General features: G+C 38.3%; 1 protein-coding gene across 2 annotated transcripts; it reads right to left on the bottom strand.

Moving 5' to 3' along the window:
- Window positions 1-64: 64 nt before the first annotated feature.
- sept5a (septin 5a) lies at window positions 65-22267 on the bottom strand. Of its 2 annotated transcripts, XM_041999158.1 has the most exons (12): window positions 22136-22267; window positions 21982-21995; window positions 4828-4918; window positions 4544-4630; window positions 4135-4258; window positions 3884-4018; window positions 3631-3748; window positions 3438-3539; window positions 1774-1870; window positions 1534-1669; window positions 1290-1392; window positions 65-1047 (listed from the first exon to the last, which is right to left on the bottom strand). In XM_041999158.1, exons 1-12 carry the CDS (start codon window positions 22179-22181, stop codon window positions 985-987), a joined length of 1116 nt encoding a protein of 371 aa, XP_041855092.1. In that variant the 5' UTR covers window positions 22182-22267; the 3' UTR covers window positions 65-984. The 2 variants fall into 2 exon arrangements, with proteins under 2 accessions (XP_041855092.1, XP_041855090.1); XM_041999156.1 differs by lacking the exons at window positions 21982-21995; window positions 22136-22267 and adding an exon at window positions 7276-7642.
- Between the last annotated feature and the right edge of the window lie 490 nt (window positions 22268-22757).

The following is a 22757-nucleotide window of genomic DNA, read 5'->3' as shown; positions in this document are numbered from 1 at the left end:
AGGATGTTGCTCTCTGATGTGCTCACTGTACTGACATCTTCAGAAAAATGACGCTGAGGTCGACTGACAAGAAACAGGAGTTTATTTTCACACATTTTCAAATGGGACACAGGCTGAGCTCAGAGCCTTCAGGCAAAATATGTACAGGTCATCAGCATCAGCAGCGTCTACACACACACTCCAACAAACGCACTCTCAAGCGATCTTAATACATGTAGGTTAAACAACTTCAATGGCAGATAATGCAAACTGCACGCCATGTTGCATTTAATACAAGCACAAGGACTCAGCTATAAAGCACCAAATATAGGGCCACAGCAGATATGAGTAATGCTTGCACATGCACCCTATACTGCACAAACCCTTTAATTCAGAGGCTCACTGTAAGTGCATCTTCAGCTCGGCAGGTACAGTAAAATAAAGCTGGAAGAGGGTGTTTTGATTGACCATATGAGAAAAAAGTTTAATGTTTAGGAAAAATTAAGTTGTATTTTAACTAAACTCCTATGGTACCTTCATAAAGGGGAAAAGGAGCTAAATGGACGGATAGCTGGTATTCAAAATAAATCTCATGAAATACACTCACACACTCAAACACACAACCACATAATAAAAAACAGCCATGTTAAAATGTAATCATCACAAACAACTTACATTTCCTTACAAAATATCTCGAAGCACACACCCTAATATTATATCCAAAAGGTTTAGCAATGCATTATAAATTAGATACACAGTAATCATTTAAATTAGGCCTTTATATTATTTATGTTAGTACCACAGCGAGAGGCTCAACATGGGCAAACAGATAGTGTCAGAGAAGGAAAAGACCCTGCAGGCAGAAAGACAACAAGACACCAAACTGAAGAAAAATGTAGAGCCAGAGTTGCCACCAACACTTGAAATTCAAGCCTGAAGGTTTCCCTGCTGTTTGGGGGGAAAAACAGCAGGTGGCGCGGCAGCACAGCTCTGCTCAGGTAGATGTCACTGGTCTTTGTCATGCATCTGCTGCTGCATCTTGTTCAACATCTCCTGCATCCTCTTCAGCTGCAGAAAGAGAGAGAAAGACATTAATACATCCTGAATGAGAGACATTTAGCAGAAAGTCGTCAGTGTGCAGCAGATTTATTAAATGATGCTCAAAGTAGTGTGAATATTAAAACTTCATGTACAAATTGTATTTTTTAAGTTTTATAGAACTGCGTTGTGATGTTACTATCTGTGCCTTTGACTAATTCTTATAATTAAACTCCTCTGAGAGACGTTAACAATAAGAAGTTGCTTCACACCTCTTCATCTTTCATTTTGATCAGCTTCTCAGTCTCCACATCTGGAGTGGAAAGTGGCAGGATGGGGATGGGGCTCTCCATACGGTTGTCCTGAGCCAGTTTACTGAGAGACGGAGAAGAAAGTGAGGAAGATGAGGCGTGTAATTGACACCTGAAATCTGTAAACATCAGCAGCTAACATGTTTACACAACATTCCCTTTCTCATGCTTTCAGTTCCTTTTAGACTCTTTCATGCACACGAACCTGGTCATCTCCTGTATGCACTGCGCTCTATAGTTTTCGTAGTGAACGTCACAGGTTACGTCTTTGAGGTCGTGCATGTGTGAACGGATCAGCATGTTCCTTAGTTTCACAAAGTCACAGTGCGACTGGTTTTCCACTAAGCACAGAGATAAATAAGTGAATAATCAGGCTACAGCATGCATGCCGTCTTTCATTTGCAATCAGGTTGATGACAGATGAAGAGATGATATATGGACACACCTTCAACAATCCCCCAGGGATACAGTCTTCCTCTCACTCTCTGTCCTCGAGCCTCCACCACTGTATTACTGCCAATCACAGCAAACGGGGTGCACTCCTGCACACAGAAGTTGTTATTCTAACCTCTATCTGTTCAGAGCTGACTGAGCATGTTGGTGCACATTCACATTCACAGTCTTACACATTCACAAAAGACCACTGAGGAGCTCAAGAGGAGAGTGGTTATGACAGTTTGCTGTTCATTTTCTTGCACTGACTTTCACACAAATGAAAGTTCCACTCAAAGTATTTAATAAATGTTTAGAAGACAGGTCTATAAAATTACAGAGGTTTTCTGCTTTGAGTTTATAGAATCTTTCTATGTGGGTAAATTTAGTTTTCTGTATTTATTATTACAAACAAAAATGGTCTTACTTCAGGCAAAGTTTTAATAATTGTCTATAAATCTGCCAGTGCAAAAGGATTTTTTTATAACATTGCAGTTCATCCAGTTCAGTGGTGTTTGATGGCATAATATAAAAGCGTTATGATCACTCTTCTGCAGTGTGAACAGATGAAAATGTTAACTTTGACTGAGACCTTTAAAAAAAACACACACACACACACATAAAAGCTACAAGCCATTTCCACCCGGACTACTTTCTAGCAAACAAAAAGTCCCATTGTGAGATTCAGTAAAGTCTGGATTATGTGGAGGAACAGCTTTTGTGATTAGACATATTTCTGCAGAGTGTTTTGAAGAGGAAAAACAAAACTCTTTTTACCTGCACTGTACTGGAACAAGACAGGGAAAAATTTGCTGCATAAAACAGAAGCTATATGCATGTGTGAGTCATTTTTATTTATTCTATTAAACCTTTATTTGACCAGGACAATAAATAATTTTAGAATTTAAAACTTCTTCTCCAAGAGTGCCCTGACCAGCAGCTCAGATCAGCAGAAATAACTGAATAATAAGCACACATGCAGTTTTAAAAAAGCACAGGATTTTATATATTAATTGGTTAAAAAACTAAAAATGTAATTTTTAATAACCACAGGCCCAAAGGAGAAAGGGGTTAATCATAACATTGATAACTAGAAATATCTTCCTCCCAAAGCACTAAAGTTAGCTTGAATTCATTTAATCAATTATTTGATTGATTTTCATATAACCACAATTTTCTCTGGAGCCTTTGTCAATAAAAAAGACAGCTGTTTTCCAAAACCATGTGATAAGCCCATGATCAAATAATTATTGTAATCACTGCAATCAACTGCAGTCATATATTCATATTAGATAAGAGGTAAATAAGCGTAACCTGTGTATTTATCAGTGCATCAGTGCATTATCTAAACAGGGTTTTGACTTTGCAGCACAACCCAATCGAGGCTGTTTGAACCTCAGCTGGGGACTTTCTGTGTAGTTTGCATGTTCTGTCCATGCATGTGTGGCTTCTTGCCACAGTCCAAAAACATGCATGCTCAGTTAATGGCTGACTCTAATCTGAAGTGAGTGTGACTGATTGTTTGTCTCATTTGGCCCTGTGATGGACTGGTGACCTGTCCTGGGTGTCTCCCTCCTTTTACCTGATACTATCTGGGATAGGCTCCAGCCCTCACATGACCCTGGTTTGGAATCAGTCAGGGTAAAACATAGACAGGCTCTGACTGCCCTGACTCACCTTCAGCTCTTTGTCAAGTTGTTTAAACTCCTCATCCTCATCAGAGTCACATTCAGGGAACTGGTACACCTTGATCCCAAATTTGTCTATTTCATCTCGTATCTGGAAAAACACAGCAACACATATGAAGACAGGTTAGAGCTCAGTCCGCATCCTGCAAGGCAGACTGTGGAGCTTTAGGCCTTCGACTCACTCTGTCTTTAAGCTTTTTTATCTCATTGGGCGTGAGGCAGTCAGCTTTCGCGATGAGAGGAATTATGTTCACTTTTTCATGCAGAGCCTTCATGAACTCGACATCCACCGGACGCAGCCTGTGGAGAGAAACAGAGAAAGAGGAGGACACTGATGTAAGTGCTTGAAAAACTTCAGTCTGCTACGTTGCATCATTATCCAGGTCATAGACTTAAAACTGGTTTTTTGTTTTTGTATACAGTATGAGTCATTACCCATGGCCAAAGGGAGGTATAAAGTAGAGGCAGCAGTGAACTCTGTTGTCCTGGATGTTCTTTCTGTTCAGCCCACTCTCGTCCCTGAAGTACTGCTCAAACTGCTGATCGATGTAATCTGTGATTGGCTTCCAGCTAGGGGACAAAGAAAGACACAAACATCAGACCTGCAGCTCCTCCAAGCAGGTATAAAATCCAATGAATAGTCTGAATAGGGCTTATGTCCAACCAGAAAGTATTACAGCGTTTACCATTCGTTGTTGTTGACAGCGTCTCCAAACCCGGGCGTGTCCACGATGGTCAGTTTAAGCTTCACTCCTTTCTCCTCGATGTCTACAGTGTGCTTGATTATCTCCACAGTTTGATTTATGCGCTCTGCAAAGCATCAACATAAAGAGGATGAAAGACAGAGACTGACATGGAGAAAATGAGTTGAAATAAGTCAAAAAAAGAATGAATGACAAGGAATGAATGATTCACTTTGAACATTATTAGATGGCTTTGTACAAGTAGGAACTATATGACAAGGATTATGACAAGATTTAATTTTAAGCTAAACTTGGCGTAAAGTTTTTACAATTATTGAGAAGCAAAACATGTTTAAGTTTCAAAAAGTTCAATCATTCCCTGATAGAGATAACAAACAGCATGAAGACTCACCCTCAGCATTTAGTAACTTCCTGTCTTTGTAGAGGTCTGTGAGGAACAAGCTGTTAACCAGAGTGGATTTTCCCATGCCAGACTCCCCTGAACATGAGAAGATACACAGATGTGAGTGCATGTCTAAAAACATGGTTTTTAGGACAACTCAGCCAAAACTCATGCATCCCTATGATAAATCCCTCCAGTGTAAAAGTTGGTGTTGATTCAACTTCATGACATCATAGTTTAAATGATTATATCCCAAATTATTTATTTGTTTCCATCTTAAACCAGAAACTGACCTGCAACCATCAGCGTGAAATCAAAGCCCTTCTTCACAGACTTCCTGTGGACCTGGTTGGGCAGAGTTGCAAAGCCCACATACTGTTTCTCCTGAAATGGACAAGAAAAGACAAGATGAAGATTAAAATGGAGATTTGCTATCAAATAATTTCTCTGACAACTACCATAGCTTTAAACAACCTATTAATCAAACAGTTGGCCGAAGGGCAGCTAATTTAATAACAAACGAGGAGAAACATTACCCAGTTATATGGTTATGTATTGGTTATATATGTTATAATATTTGAAAATAAACTGAATCTGTTTGGGTTTTCAGTAAACATGTTGGATGTGCTTGGTTAAAGGAATTTACCACTATTTTCGGGCATTTAAGTTCATGGAGTTGAACTGGTAAATAAATAAATAAATAAACATGTCAGTCTAATTAATCATATAAATAGAAATTATTTAAAGCCCTAACATACTGTCTTGAGAAACTACCGGATTGGTTGAGTGAAAGTGAAAGAGGTAAATATGCCAGAATCAGGCCAAAATATTCAGTTTGCTACCATGAAAAAGACAAAAGTGAAAGGTTATGAAGTGCATTTAATAGAAAATTTAACACTACTTTTTTAATTTAAGACAAATATTCTACTGTTTATTGCTAATGGGTCTATAGTTACATTTAACTGCATATTCAGATTAATGATACAAAAGAAAAGCAGCAAAAACTTTTGATGTATTTATCTCAATTAGAGGGAAGATTTTAGTTAATAATAATACAGTATATTAAATTAAGCCCCAATATAGTGATACACACAAACAATTTCAACAATTATATTGTTATTTAATGACTCTCTCTGCCTAATTTGCAGTTTCAAGATACTCATGCTGTTTCTGCTTTTTTTTTATCTAATATGAAAATAAGTCATCTTTCAATATATATTCTTTCTACTTTCAATGATTAAATTGACTCAGTTTATAGAAAAACCTAAGCACCACCCTGAAAATTTGCTAGAAACCTTTTAAGATATTTTGCTTGTTAAACATGCAAATAGGTTTTTTGCCATCTTGAACTTAAACACACATTATTTCTATACAGTAGAAACGGAAACTCAAACCTACAAAAGCAGTTCTGCATGTATGGATCATGGAAATTCTTGCCATTATCCTAAGAGCTTTAGTAGAAGAAAGCAAAACTTCCTCTGGTTCTCATCATTATTTGACTTTTTGACAGAGTCAATTGACACTCATAAATGCAGACAACTATTCATGTGTGCCACTCATGCACACCCTGTCTGTACAGCACAGCAGAGAGGAATGTCTCATGTTTTAAGGGAATTGTGCTGCTTAATCCTTCTTGCTGCACAATTCGGGCAACATCTGCATCCTCTTGTGACTCTTTTGTTCTTTTAAAATCTGTTAAGGGCAACATTTCTAATCCATTACCAACTGAAGTGCTCTCTGGTATATATAAAGGAACTGGCATATAAGTTGCATCAAACCTTACAGGGTTAAATGCTAAAATTGATCTGCTTCAAATTCATATACATTTAATTCTAGATGGTAGAAAGTCCAAGTACAGCTCAGAGTCCCATTAGGATTAAATCTAACGGAATTTAGAGGCAGCCACCAAATAACTCAGAGGACGTTTAATGTGAAGATTAAATGGATCTGACAGTGTCTGAAGCAATAAAAATACCACAACAGACAGAAAATCTACAATTGCATGGAAAAACACGTGCACAGCATTCCTCTCAGAGCAGCTGAGAATAACCAGCGTCTCAGACTTTCCACTAAATCTCTCACAGAGACACAAAGAGAACCACAAGATACCAGTCTCTCACTGTGTGGGACAGTAGCTGTCGCTCCTGATGCATCTGGCAGAACGTCATCTTTACTCTACAGTACTACAAGCTGACATGTGCAGACATAAACACACGCTTGAGGCCTACGGAGAGCATTCATATACAAACAGAGGCTACATTCAAGAGACCTGAAAAGCTCTTTTTTACTCTCTGAACACACCAGCCAAAACACACAGCGAGTGTCCTCGTATGCTGTCATAACTTAACACAGGCATTTCCGACAGTCTCCTCGGGTGAGGATCACATTTATAAACACACACACACACACACACACAGTTATGCAAACAAAAAAAAAAAACCAAGGACAAAAGAGCCAGAAGTCAAAGACAAACTGCTGATTAAGCTGGAGATAAATCAGTCTCAGCAGTAAATCTGACACTTTGTGGATGTATCGCCAACAGAAACTGAGCTACAACACTTTTACAGGAATGCAAAAACAGCAGAAAGATGTTACAGGTGTGAGGGATTCCTGTTTAAATAATGCTGAGCTCTTTGCCATCATTTCTCTGTGTATAGATATATATGTACATATATATAAACTTTCTGACATTCCCCTTCTTTTTTTTTAACACATTTCTTCCCATACATCCAACTCTTTACCTTCTGTCTGGCCGTTCTCACTCGTGGGCAGAGAAGCCGTTCCACCAGTTTTTCTTGCAGCATGATGGCATCCATCCTAAAACCACTTCAACACTGACAGACTAAAATAGCCACGGGTCTCAGAAAGTGAAAAAAACAAAACAGCCCAGTGGGGAATAGGAAAAGCGAATGTGAAGGCTCAAGACCTCAATAAACTGGTCTCTCTTTTCCTGTTTGCTCTCTTTAAATCTGTTTCTCCTACTATCCCTCTTCTTTCTTTTGTTTTTCCCAGCCCTGCTTCTTTGTTTAATTCTTTCTTTCCTCTACCCTACAGCGTTCCGACTCTCCCTGTTCAGACAGGTATGGAGGAATTCTTACTGCAAGAGAGGCAAGGGGAGAGAGGGAGAAAAAGAGAGGTGGCAATTTGAGGGAGGAAACAAGGGAGGGATGGAAGAAGCAAAGGTCTAAAAGAAACTCATTCATTCAGCTTGTATTCCCTCCCCCAGCTCAGACGGTTGAAAAATAAATCCCGGCTCTTAAAGAAATGACCAATAGCTCACAGTAAAAGACAGAAAGTTTCAAAGCTTTGCTTTGATGCCCTCAGAGCTGGAGATATGAAACATAAAAGGACTTTCTTGAACTTAACATTAACAAAAGCTTCAGTCCAAACAACAATAGCCACAAAAATGCTACACGTACAGACAGATACAGTGATGTTATCAGATCAGTTAATTAACTTGCCTGTCAATAAGTTTAGCAAGTACTTTCTTCATGTTTGTGCATGCAGTGACCCGTGCCTTAAAGATGAGATAGTTTCTATTTTAGCTTTAATTTCAGACAAAAGCACTGATGAAACTATGAGAAATTACGGCATCCAAAGTAAAAATCTGCCTTCATTAACGTACAGAAAGCAGGAATGTAATAAAAGAACTAGATTAAAAGTATTTGTGTTGCAAAAGTTGGCTTCTGTAAGTGATATTGTTGCAGTATTAACCAGCAGATATTGTCTATTTTCCTGCTGTTGTTGGTCAAAATGTAGGGTGTTTAAAGTGCTTCATGCAAACTCAAGAATCATGTCCCAACACAGAAGATAAAAATCCATTCAGTCACAAGAAGAAAGTCCTGCAGCACAAATTTACACAATTTCTTTGTTCTTTTCTCAGTCTTCTCCCCTTGTTAAATAATTAGTTTTTTTTTATTCCTTGGACTAAAAAACCTGTGAGCATATCTTTTACTTTGCACTGAATTTCAAAACATATTTTTATGTGGATGTCAGTTTAAAAGCTTAAAGCTGAGACCCTGGATATCACAGCTGAGTGCCAGCATCTTGGAGAATAACAAGCATGAGCTAACATGCACATGCAATGGGAACAGAACAAGAGCTCAGATTAAAACACAAAATTTTCTCTCAAGGTTACTTTATGGCACTACATTTTAAATTAACAATGCTGACTGCTCCTATATGAGTGTATTAAATAATATTGAAACTTTAAAGGTGCAGTTTTTGGATATAGTCAAATCTAACAGCCGCCTACACACTGCCTCAATCTCCCTTTCACTGTCTTAGAATTGACCAAAAGTACATAATACTGTATGTCCCAAACATTTATTTATTTTTCCCAAAAATTGTGGATGTTTGATAACCTGGAGGATATAAAAGATAATTCTTCTTTACCAATGAAAGTACAAACATAATAATGAATATTATATTACATTTATGCTACGAGATCTCCCTGAATGTTTTACTGGGACTTTAAATACTGAAGAAAAAAGGCGATAAGAATAATCCCTTTTAAAGCCATAGTTCTAAGACTTTTCACCATTTTTAATCTACCAGAACAATCAGCGTGCTGTTCATGACGCCACACTTAAAAAAACATTTAAATATAATATTTAAATAAACAACAAACATTACATAGCATGTAATATTTGAAAAAAAAAAAAAAAACTGTTGCAACCAATTATTAAATTATTTCAAATATATTCTCTTATCATATCTGTCTGTATTTTCATCTAAAAAGTAAATGTGAGTAGTTAATGAGGATGCTGTGGCTCAAATAGCTGGTCTAGAAATCAACCACATGCCGTCTCTGGGCACTTAGGAGAGTGTGTTTGTGTAGAGGTGGCTGAGGCACATTTCATGGTAGAGGTTGAATTAGATTGATTCCAGATGTGAGATGTGTGTGTATGTGTGCATACGATGGGTGTGTCTGACTCCACATGATGTGGGCAGCAGAACTTAAACATTCTCTAAGTTTCTTTCCTCGAGCTGACACACCCAGTGGTGACGCCACATGCAGGATGTGACGAACTCACCCCACACCACAGGAGGGAGACAGAGGACTCAGGCAGGGATTTAAAAAAAAACCTTGGTTTGACGTTCCTGGTTCCTCTTACAGAGAAAAAAAATTCTGGGATGATGCTGATGTGTTGTAGTTGGGGAGTGTCAGTCTGAATAGAAGAAAGGAGCAGATGCCTTGAAATTCTCTTATAATAGCCCCCTGGCTAAACCCCCCACCGTTAGTCTTTCACACTGGCCAGCTGTCCCTTTCTCCCATTTATACACACACACACACACACACACTCCAAATATAATCTTTTACTCACGGTTATGTTGTTACAAGCAAAATCCAATAACATATTTATAAGCTTCTCTCTTTACTGAGTGAAGGAAAAATGTCCTGGAAGTTTCATTCGCCTGCTCACTGTAGACTCTCAGGTAACACTTCCATCACTTATTCAACAGTTGCTTCAAGAGGATTTACCCAAAAAACTAAATTTTGCATTTTTATTGTTCAAAAACATCATTCAGCTAAATTTATCCATTGGTATCTAATGCACACTGTAGTTACTTTGTCTTTTTATTGAATGTGCTTGGATTGTGGTAAAAAACTAAGACTAAGCTCAACTAGAGTTTCATAGTCGGCTATGAGGAATGTCCACAAACCTGGGAATCGTTTGATTCTCAGAGTTTTTTTTTCTAGTTATGCTGAATAATCTACATTAGATTAATATATATATTTTTTAAAATAAAAGTTTTTCATTTCATGACATCATCATGACTGAAATTAAACTGTGTGAGAAACACAGGTTTCTACTTCCCACTTGTTGACTATTGGACTAGAATTGGCCTCTAAACAACAGTAATAATGCACTTTGTAAACCTCAGAAAGATTTAAAAGTAGTCCTCTAGTGTAAGTAGAATAGTAGTCTAGGGCACAGCAGGGCAGGTCCTAAAACAGATATTCTGACTGAAATCGATCTTAATCTGAATGATCCAAAAAAGATTAAAAAAAAAAAATTCCCACAATGTTTCCATGAATGATTTTTCTATCCTTACTATAATAGAAGTCTATGTTTTTGGAATAACTAAATTTGATTGAATCAATATTGACGGTTAAAAATTGAATCAAATTGGTAAACTTGTTAGAAAACTCAGTCCTATAGCACACAAAATCTGTCCTCACTCTTTATAAATGGAAACCTTTCCTCCTGTCATTGTTTAAACATTAAAACTAATCTCTGGTGACATTTTAAATCATGAAATTATCTTTAAATGCCTGTAAATGTCCAGTTCTGCCAGCTGCCACTCTCAAGGTGACTGCACTGGTTTTAAAGACTGTTACTGGTACATTGCATTAAGTGAAAATGCTGAGACATTTGTGACTTACCTTCTTGAAAATACACACCAACATTTAAAAAAGGTTTAAAACTTCAAAAATGAGCTGTTTTATCCCTATTAGTCATCTTTGATTTAGTTGAACAGTACTTTTTTCTTTCTTTTAAGCATATTTATTTCTAAACTTTTAAAATATCTCATGAAAAGCATGATTTCCTCCTTAACCCTTTATCTGCCTACTCTACCATTTGGTAGAGCAAATTTTTCAGTGACTACAATGAATTTTATTAACAATTTGAAGAAGTAAACCTACCTAGATACAAATCTAAGTATAAGCAACACCTGTAATTAGGATCAGGATCAGGACTATCTTATCTTATCTTATCTTATAATAATAATAATAATAATAATAATAATAATAATAATAATAATAATAATAATAATAATAATACATTTTATTTGTTGGCGCCTTTCTAGACACTCAAGGTCACCTTACAGGATAAAACACAAGAGTAAAACAAATCAATAAATACATTCATAAATTAACAGATACATAAAACAATAATAAAAGCAGTGTGAAATATTACAGTGAGTATGCCAGTTTGAACAGATATGTTTTGAGTTTGGATTTGAACAGTTGTATTGAATCAGAGTTACGGAGGTCTGGGGGGAGGGAGTTCCAGAGATGAGGAGCAGAGCAGCTGAAAGCGCTGCTCCCCATGGTAACAAGGCGGGCTGGGGGGACGATGAGGTGGATGGAGGAGGAGGATCTGAGGGAACGGACTGGTATGGAGACATGGAGGAGATCAGAAAGGTAGGGAGGAGGGAGGTGATGGATGGCCTTGTAAGTGAACAGCAGGATTTTGTAGTGGATGCGATAGGTGACGGGGAGCCAGTGGAGCTGCTGCAGAACAGGGGTGATGTGATGGGTGGAGGCGGTTCTTGTGATGACCCGGGCTGCTGCATTCTGAACCAGTTGAAGTCTATGAAGTGTTTTTTGGGGAAGACCGAACAGAAGGGAGTTACAGTAGTCGAGACGGGAGGTGACAAGACTGTGAACGAGTATGGCGGCGGTGTGAGGGGTGAAGGAGGGGCGGAGGCGGTTGATATTACGAAGGTGAAAATATGCTGACCGGGTTATGTTATTGATATGTGATGTGAAAGACAGAGTGCTGTCGAGGATGACACCCAGACTCTTTACCTGAGGGGAGGGGGAAATGGAAGAATCATCAATGGGAATGGAGAAACTGTCAGATTTGGAGAGAGTGGATTTGGTGCCTACTAGTAAAAAACACCTCAATCTTATCTTATCTGACTGAAAAGGTTCAATCTGACTGTGTTTATTTGTCACTTTATTGGATGGTCCTCCAGGGGCAGAGATCCAGAAATCCATCACTTAATCAGCAGGCAGCTCCCAGCTTCTTCCTCTCACTCATACAAAGTTTTGACCTTATAGGAAGTGACTCTCAAAGTGACACAGTAGCCAGTTTTACTGCCAGACTGCACACACAAACAGATGGTACATTGCACCATCATCCCCCACTGCTCAACATTTTCAAGGAAGAACAGCCGACTAAAGTCATGAAACATGACAACACAGGAACACAGTGTGGCCTAAGAAGACTTTTGAAATCTTAACCCAAAGCTCAACGTCATATTTGTGATGCAGATTTCTGCCAACAGCAGAGTAACGAGTTTTAGCAGTGAGGTGTTTACCAAATCTAAATATAATATCTTCACTTTGATATTACTCAAACTTAACCAACACCGTTAAAATAAATGTAAAATAACTATCTTGATGTAAGGGTAACTGATGGTTAACATGAAAGCTCAGTGTGGCATCCTTCTTGTATGAAAGACTTTTCTTGCTTGGCCCAATGAAATATTTACTTCTAAAAAGCATTTTAAGTAGTATACGGTTACATTTTGCGTAAAATGACACAATAGTGTCAGTTACAAAAGATATCTAACATTTAATCCAGTAGTGGTCCATCTATTGGTCCTATAGTAAAACACAAGACAGGAACAACAAGGACAAGCATTTTAAGCAAATTTAGATTTGAGGTTTGTCTAATGACATCAAGCCACTAAACATTTTGTGTGACTTGAAGTTGATAAGCTGTGTCAGCATCCCTAAAGGTGAGTCAGCATGCTGATATGGCCCAAAAAGGAATCATCAAGGTGATTAAAACATACCATGGGGACAATCTTTGTGTGTGCAATAAATTCTGCGGCAGTGTTGCAGTCAAGGTGACACAGTTCAGGTTTTCTTCACAGAAACACATCTATGTCACTTCTTAAATAGGGGCTCTGAAAGTCACAGCAACAACTCTCAGAAAAAAAGGAAGATTAACTGGATTTTTTCCTCTTTATCAAATAGTCATCAGGACAGATGGAAGCTTATTCTTTGTCTCACTATGGGTTTGTTAAAAAGTAGTAAACTAGCCTAATTATCTCAGAGTTGTGGTTATCAGAACCCCAGCTTTTATGAATCAGAGTTATGCTATCCCTCAACACGTCCTCTGGCAGGTAGAGGTATACTGGAGCACCGGGGATAAACTACTCCTACACACAACAGGAAAGGTTTCAATCATCTCGCTTTAGTGTGTACCTATATTTTTAAAAAAATGCTTGAATGTGTTAGTTTTGGAGTAAAAATGACATTATTCAGTCACTAAAACCAGCAGTCAGCTAAAACCAGTCATTGTAAAAACCAGACTGAATAGTGAGTGTGTCCTGAGCTTAAAGCAGCCGGACGGACTGTGATGTAGCCTGTGAAGAGCAGTGACCTTTAATGATTACACCTCCCAACCTCCCAGCTGACACTTTCACACCATTAGCCCCGAATGCTTCCTCTAAATTGCTCCTTGCCAGCAGCATGGTGGGCCAGTATGTGAGGCAAAGCGGGAGTTAAGTGGAGGTGAGACAGAGAGGAGGAAAAACAACATAAAGAAAAGCTTTTCTCTTATGTGTTGTTTCAGTGGAGATGCAAATGCCTGCATGCACTTGGCTCTTAAATATGCTAATCTGACAGCATGTAATTGCTCAAGCACCAATGAAATAGCTTCAGTGAAGAACACTCGGCTATTGTTGCCAAGTTTTAACATCTGCCCACTAAAAGACAAATGATGCTTGTGGGAGCTTGGCCATACTCTTATATGGTTAAGGGGATTTGTAGAGGAAGGTATACAATTATCTAAAATTACAGAGAAACTTAAGATGCTTCTACACATTTATTTTTGTCAACAAAACAGATAAAAAGACCTAAACAAAGATGGAGTTGGTTGTATGTACTTCAGCTCTTTGTTCCATAGAGTGACAATGATTTCCAAAGGGTTACTAAAAGCAATTAATAACGTTCCCCAATGCATACTGGAGTTCATGATTCTTTAAAAGATCAAATATTATTAACTTGCAGCTGATAATTGCCTAAAAAATTATTTATCATGTTTGCATTTCCTTAAACATTTTTTCCAGTTTAAACTGTGTATTTATAACCTGCACTAGAAGCAATGAATGAAGTTATTGGAAGATAAAACGATAGGTCACTGGTTTCAGTCTTTTCTTGGTTATGTTAATAACAAGAAAAACAGTTATTAAAACAATGTTCATCTAAAAACTAACAGATGCATGTCTTCACAGCTACCAGCTATACTACTGTCATATTGACATGTTTGAGTACTGAAAAAATAGAGTTCTTCTAATATGATGATGTTTGTTGAGCTTTCTACCACATCCCTGATTCTGAGGATCTTGGAACAGTTTTATCCAGTCGTTCAGAACTGAAGTGTTCTTTAAAAACAGCCACCTATGACCAGATGCTTTTCTAAAAAAAAAAAAAAGGGTAAAACTTCTAAGGATTTAAATGTCTTCTTTTCTTTTTCAGCTTTTCCCTTCAGAGGTATCTACATTGAATCCCTGCCTCCATCTAACCCCATCTTCTGCATCCTCTTCTCCTACACAAACTAACTTTTGCTACATCCATTAATCTCTTTGGTCTTCTGCTGGGTCTCTTGTCCGGTAGAACCAGTCTCTTCTGTACATGTAAAAAAAACATCTCTGCTGTCTCTCTGATGTAGTCAGTTGTGGTCTTATCTGCTCCCAAAAGGTCCTCAACATTTTTAATCTCTGCTGGCTCCAGTTCTGCCTCCTATCTGTTCCTTAGGACCACTGCCTCCAAAGGATAAAACAAGGTGGTCCCACCATCATCTTCTACACCTTTCCTTTCATTCTTGTTGATACTCCAATACTCTTTTACACATCTCTTTACTTTTTTTCTACAGACTTTTCTCAATGAAAACCATTTGTGTTCAACTCTGTCTATTGTAAACAAATCTATTATATATTTAAAATAATGATGCAACAAATCTGCTCTGAACTGATTAAGTTGAGTCAGGGAGGTTACGTTGACACTGAAACAATTCTGTAAAAAAATAATCCATCTTGGCTTGTTTTTTGTTCTGGCGAAACTAAGATTTCCAATCTTGAGAATAAGAAATTACATTTCATGACACTAACCTTTTTAGTATCATGACAACTAAACAAACTCACTGATGATCATGTTATATTTTCCAAAGCCAAAAAGCAATTAAATAAGAGGGACTTAAAGTTCAAATAGTTTAATTTATTGTTGTTTCCAGGGTCAAGATTCAATTGTCGAGCACAGTTCAACAAAGTCATAACACGAACCTTGTGCTCCAGTAAGAGGTAAATCCACAACTTTATTATCTGGACTTTACTGATAAAACACGTGTTGCAGTTTGTTAAGCTAAGATTGCTTATAAAATAATCTTAATTGCCCTAATTTGTTTGTCCTCAGTGGATTACTGCTTTAATTCTTGATCCCTATTTCATGAAATTTATAATCCCAAACATATCCTGGCTGACCAAAAAATGAAAAGATTTTTTTTCTTAAAGCTATCTGGGTCAAGTCACACTCACTTTCCAAAAGCTTTTTTTAACTTTTTGTTTTTTAAACTCCTGCCTATTTTCAGGCTGTGTTCCTGTTGCTTTTAAGCATGCTGGTGTGCAGCCTCTTTTAAAGAAACCTAACTTAGATCCCTCAGTTCTGACTAACTACAGGCCGATTTCTAAATTTCTCTTTTTATCAAAGTCTTAGAAAAATAGTGTGCATTCAATTACAGGCTCACTTAGATATTAGTAAAGTTTTAGAAAAATTTCAGCCTGGTTTTAAGTCCACAGTACTGAAACTGCGCTTTTAAGAGTTTTTAATGACCTGTTTTTAGTTACTGACTCTGGAAGTCCTGCGGTTTTGATTCTCTTAGACCTGACCGCAGCCTTTGACACGGTGGACCACCAAATCCTCCTGACCCGCTTGGAACAGTGTGTCGGTATTAGAGGAACTGCCCTGCGCTGGTTCCGGTCTTACTTGTTGGATCGGTCATTTTGTGTTCACCTTGAGGAGTTTGCCTCAGCTGCTGCCCCTCTCAGTTATGGGGTCCCACAGGGGTCCATTTTGGGCCCACTGCTTTTTTCCCTGTATATGCTGCCCTTGGGGTCTATTTTTCAGAAGCACAATATTGCCTACCATTCCTTTGCTGATGATGTTCAGATCTACATCCCCTTAAAACCACAGGGGGATTCTCTGACTAACCTTCTCAGCTGCTTGGATGATCTAAAAGCATGGATGGATTTAAATTTCCTCCACTTAAATAAGGAAAAAACTGATATTGTTGTTTTTGGAAATTCCGAGCTTCTAAATGGTGCAATTAGTGTCCTCGGTCCACTGACCTCGTTTTGTCGAACCCGTGCCACTTTCACCGGCAGGTCAATTCTATAGTAAAAAGTGTTTTTTTCCATCTGAGGCTGCTTGGCAAGTTAAAGCCCTACCTGCCCAAGCATGACCTGTTGCAGAAAATGTGCTATATAAATAAACTTGAACTTGAACTTTTTGAAAGAAAAAGCCCAACCTGTGTTATGTCTAAACTCCAATAACATAAGAGAGAAAAGGCCGTAAGCAGTGAGCAGTTTCAGGTATAAAACTACGAACACGCTCTGCTGGATCACTGATATTACATTCATGTTTGCAGAATGACCGAATGAAAATATCTTTACATAAACACGCCTCAGGGCATGAACTAACTGAATACCTGAACAAGGACAAAGGCACGGAGAAGAAAACACTCCAAAGAAAACCTACATAGGCAGAACTGCACAGAAACTGCCTGATAGTTGGACTAACAGCTATAGTTGAACATATTCAGTGTTTTCATCAGAATGAAGAATTATAAAAAGTCCCAAACAATTCACTAAAATCCTAAACCAGTTATCCTCAGCTGGTTAGTCAGTCTTTGCAAACTTCCAGAGTTTCAAAGAGCCAAAAAATGTCAAGCATCTGTAGAAAGTGATGCAAATTATAAGATTTAAATTAGCTTCAGTGGTGCAGCCATAAAAAGCTTCAGATAGTAAAATATTAGGAAAGCATGACAAAGCTAAAGTAAAGAGTGCAGATAAGTTGACATAGAAACTGTTTTAATGTCTGAAAATGTGGAAAAAAATATTTTCCAACTCTAAAACAGCTTAAATCAGTTGTTTGACATTTTGTGCGAACATTCCCCTGTGCCTTCTGGCTAAATTAATTAAGAAGATCAATACAGCTCTCACATTTGTCTATTGAATGCAAGGCTTCAGCTAATAGCTAGCTAGTTAGCTTAGTATACAGTCTAGGATCGGGGAAAAGATAACTGACTGTCTTTAACCCCGTCATGCAGCACTTTTAAAACTGCTGAACCCACAGAAAAACTGACATGGTTGTATTTTGTGTTATTTTTGGTTGGATTTTCCTGGAGTCAAAATTTGTCTTGCTTGAACAATCAGCCTGTTTCCCTCTGTTCCCAGTCTTCAATCCAAGCTAAACTAACTGTTTTTCAGAAACGAAACTCAAAACTTCTGACATCGGTCCCTCACAGCAGGAGCTGCACAGGGCTTAAATCCAGTTTAATATGCCACCCAACCCCCCCAGGACATGCCTTTCCCTGCTCTGCAGCTGGTCCGCACTGAGATCCCATCTGGGACAGCGAGTGTGTTTGTCTTTCATTCAAAGACGGAAAGCAGGAGGGAGAGCGGAGAGCTGAGTATCTGAAGTGAAGTAATACAGATGTAAGGGCGCAGGTGCATCTGACTCAACATATGCTCACTGCTCTGTGAAAACATCAAAGTCATGTGACATGTTATTGGACATTCCCGATAGAGATGACAAAACAGTGTAGCAATGGAGAAACACAAGCACCACAACTGATGTGTTGGGTTTCTTATTTTCAAGGCTGTTTTCACATATAAAATCTGAAGAATGTGCAGAAACTCAGAACCAGGCTTTCTCTGCAGTTGCTAGTTCACACATGCACTCTACAGTGGGGGATTCTTTGCTAAAGATGCTTTTCCAAAGCTGGAAATACCAACAAGGGGCTTGTTTGAGAAAAAGGGTGATGACTACAATTTGTCTCCAATGGATATTAAAGTTATCAGCATGCATACAAGTTCACCTGTGCACTCACTGATCTTATCAACTTCTTCCCAGAGAGTTGGTCAGATAATCTATGCAAAAAGTCCAGAGTGAATGTTGCAGATATTTATGTTCTTACATGCAGCCCCTCCAGAAAATAAGATGCTGAATGCTGCAATGCATGTGTTAAAATGCATGTGGTTTGAATGTTCATAATAAAAAAAAACTACAGTATAGATGACAGAGGTTAACTAAAAAGTCTTTCTTATAAAGGATAAAAGGAGAAGTATTTTGAAAGAGGATAAACAGCCAGCAATTTTGTGACAACCTGGAAAACAAAGACTGCGTCCCATTAAAGACACATAACTCATCTCTTATTCAACATAATTACAAAGTAGTTTCTCAGCAAAAAACTTTTCACTTTGTACTTTACATTTAAACTAGATTAATTTGCACTCTTAATCCAGGACTGTAGTTTAAGAAAAATATTATTTAGATAAACCTGATTCACAAACTTGTCTCCAATAGTTTTGCCGTGCATTCCACTTCTGAGACACTTACTGTCACTCAACACATTTTAGAAAAGCATTAATAATGAAAACTGGGAAACCAAATAAAACTAGACTTCTCTTCAGGACAGGTTAGAGATATCAATGGGATATTTAAAACAGATGTGTTTTAAATTTAAACAATCTAAGCTTACTGTTTTGTTATAGTATTTGATCCAGAGTTTATGTTGTTCGTTAATTTAAAGGTCCCATATTACACATTTTTCAACAATTTCATATGGGTTTCAGAGGTCCAACAACATTGTTTTCAAAGGGTATTACCCCAAATTCAGCCTTGGTCCTTAATTTCAGCCATTCCAAAAGTGGTTTTAGTGAGCTCTAATGAGAACAGGCCGATTCTGTGTCTGAACCTTTAAATGTTCAAGAGTGGTGCCTGTTCATGCCCCTCTGTGAGAGGATCTGGCTTTCGCTGGCGCCCACTCTGTGATTTTAGAGGGCAGGCTCAGCTAGCCGGGGGGTGGGTCAATGACAGTATCCACAACCGGGGGTAGTAGTTATTTCCCTTTGTGAGGTCACAAAAGGAAAGATTTCCGACTCACCGGTGTGAGCACACATTCGCTAAAAAAGTGGAGCAAGCTAGTGAGAGAGGTGAAAGAATTTACATATAGGACTGTTAGAAAACCTTTAGAAAGTGAATTTTGCTTAATATAGGACCTTTAATGTGAGACAACTATTTGAGGATCTTGTGGTGAACTTGGTTTGTTTGTCTGCTATCACTTAAGTCAAATGTGCTTGAAAAGAAGTAAGTTTGAGCCTTTCAGTGGGAACATTTTTATAATTTGTGTTCACCTATTTAGATTCTTTTAAACAGTGGAAATGGTGACAAAAACATTTACACTCGGGCATACAAAGGTTATTGTTTTATAGTATGGACCATTTGTATTTAGTGGCTCTTTGTGCATCACTATCAGCGTGACATCTTCCAGGTAATTGCTGAAAAAACCACAATTGGGAAATTCTCTTTCTGTTTCTACTCTGTGATGGAGAAATGTTCAGCTAATATCCACCCACACACAGAATGATCACCACACTGGATTGTGGGTAGGTCAGATGGCGTTGCCACTCCTTCATATAAGAGAAGTGTTGAAAATGGATTAAAAAAAGACTGTTTCCTGGCAACAGGGTATGACAGCCAAGGAAATGTTGGTAGTATTCAGGATGTGAATGAGGGAGATCTGGAAGGAAGAAGAAAGGAGGGAGGGGGAGTCCCCTGAAAAGACCGATCCAGGACTGATAAGCAGTCAGGGTTCTTTGAGTGCTTGTGATCTCAGCATTACTGTAGGTCAGTTATACTGATAATAATTTATGTTTTCTAGCTCTCCCCCTCCTCCTCCTGTTCTGCTGCTGGGATCTTTCAGAATATGAGATATTTTTCTACAAGTGTCAAACAGGGTCAGGTGCAGCAGAATGAGTAGGAGTGACAGCCAACAGCAAAACTCACAAGGTGCAAAAACTGTGTAGTAATCCAAATATTACACACAAGTGAGTCACTCTAATGTTCAATGCTGGATGATATCTGAATGAGGAGGGCAATTACACAATTACGGGAGTACATTTACTCACTTACTGAACTTAAGTACAATTTTGAGACATTTTTGCTATGTGTGCTTCTCCTGTCCTGGACTAAGCTTATTTTCAGGCACTTGTACTCTATGTCAATACTTTTTCTATTTTTGTATGTCACATCAGGCTTGAAAGACAGAAAAGTTCCCGAAGGTCCTAAAGGGACAGACACACATGCGCACAGTATTATCCAGTGGATTATATGGATTACTATAAATTATATATGGATTAAGATCCTGCTTATGAAAAGTCATCATCCATAATTTGATTTCTTGTTATTTTCAATCTAATAAAGAAAAATGCAAATACCTAAAAAAAAAAAAAAACATACTACTTTACAGAATTAGCATGTTTGTTTGCAATATATTTTTTAAATACTTGCTAAATAAATGTTGCTGTTAATATTTTAGTACTGAGTTCTACCCATCATTAAGTCTTCTATTCATTTTCTTCCGCTTATCATCTACTATAATAAAAGAGGGGTCTTTCAGTTTTTTTAAATTATTTTTTATTATTTTTTTTACTCAATTCAATTAAACTCAAATCCTTATCAAATCCAGCCAGAACACACACATAGCACAGACATCAAATCAAAAACATAAAAAAACAAAACAAAATCAGAACCAATGGCATATGTCTTCTCTGCAGAAGACCTGCAGCATATCTGATGCTCCAATGACATTTTCCTGTAACTGTGGTTTTAAGCTTTGCGCAGATGCACTGGTATTGGAGTGATGTGTGTATGTCTAATAATACCACACTATTTAAAAGCACACTGATTATTTTAGCTTTTTGTTCCTCAAATTTCGAGGCTTTCTGCTCTTGCAGTCTAATCAGGCTCATTGAGTCATCTAAGCACACGCACCACATGCAAACACTCGTGCACTGTCATCACACTGTATGCTAATAGGAGGAGGGGGGAGGAGGAAGGCCCGGGGTCACCAGAGACCCGACCTCCCCTGCAGACTCTCGTGTGGCAGCTGTGTTTCAGCTGAACAATGGTCAGTAAGGGTTCACTTAAAACATCAAGCAACAGCTACTGTGATCAGGAGATGTGCTGATTTAACGTTCACGAGAAGGTAAATCCATCTGTCGACTGTTTGACGGATAATCGCTAATTCTGCAAACGGCAGAGCGGAGGAGAGGATGGAGGGAGGAGGATGCTGCGCTACGGGTACCATGTTGGCTGCTCGCCTCTCGTGGCGCCGGCCTGCTCCACATATGCGTCTAAAAATGAAATGTGACCCTCCCCTCCCTCCCTCTCTCTCTCTCTCTCTCTCGGCCTGACAGTGTGTGGATCAGCGCTCAGCTTGTGATGGCATGGCTGTCCTCCGAGCATCTTTATAAATACAGCTTAAGTTAAAAAAGCGCACATCGAATTAAAAAAATGCTAAGATGTGAATTTTTCAATATTTTTAATGTTGCTGAAATCGGGATGTGAGCACATCTTCCGACAATACCCGATAGTAATTATTAATATGACATCAAATTTAACATTAAATGGTGTTTCCTACCTCAGCGCTATCCTCTATTGGACATCACAGGGTTGATGAAGAGGAGGCGGCGCAGGTGCAGAGATGCAGCGCGACGCCCAGAGAGACAAATAAAGCAATTATCGCAACCATCTTCAAGAAGACGTTTAACTTAAAATCCTGCAAGCACGCTCACCTGTTTTGACTGGGATCCGGCTTTTGTACCTGATGTTGCTCGTCATGTTTGGCCGCTCTCCCCTGATTTTGCAGAAGCGATGGCTAACCCTCGCCTCGCCTCCAAACCCCGAACAGACAGCAGGAGGGCGGGCTGAGCTGTCAGATGAAAACTCCTCCTCCTCCTCCTCCTCCTCCTCACAGCCTCAGCCAGCCACACTGCTGTTCTCCCAGCAGATCATCCTGGAAGATGCGACCCAACAAGCTCTGACATCACTTTTCAGTTTCAGAAACAAATTATCTTTATTATCAAGAAAATTTTAATTTGCATTTTTGTTTGAGAGGATTTTGAAGAAGAATTTGTTTAGGAAATAATTTAGATATTTTAAAAAAGTGATTAAGGCAACCACTCTCACAGATCACTAAATCAAAGAAAGGAGGGGAAAAAATAAAAATCACATCCAAGATCAACTTTTGTTTTCTTAAATTTTATTACAGAGAAATACAAAAGAATGCTGAAACTAAATAAGTATTTACGGACACATGGTAAAGAAATGATAAATGGTTAACTCAAGCAAAAGACCCAAAAGAAAAAAGGTAAAAACATTAATACCAATGGCACATCAGTGATAGCACGACTTAAC

Source organism: Melanotaenia boesemani, chromosome 11 (genome assembly GCF_017639745.1).
Source record: "Melanotaenia boesemani isolate fMelBoe1 chromosome 11, fMelBoe1.pri, whole genome shotgun sequence".
NCBI lineage: Eukaryota > Metazoa > Chordata > Actinopteri > Atheriniformes > Melanotaeniidae > Melanotaenia > Melanotaenia boesemani.
This window is presented reverse-complemented; position numbering and strand designations above follow the sequence as displayed.

What these genes read in the sequence shown, in the direction of transcription:
- sept5a (XM_041999156.1), bottom strand. Translation starts at nt 7,350, where the DNA reads ATGGATGCCATCATGCTGCAAGAAAAACTGGTGGAACGGCTTCTCTGC. An exon ending in ATACCTCCCTTTGGCCATGG is followed by an intron (nt 3,749 to 3,883) that starts GTAATGACTCAT and finishes TTCTCTCCACAG; the next exon opens with GCTGCGTCCGGTGGATGTCG. An exon ending in TAAAAAAGCTTAAAGACAGA is followed by an intron (nt 3,540 to 3,630) that starts GTGAGTCGAAGG and finishes GTGTTTTTCCAG; the next exon opens with ATACGAGATGAAATAGACAA.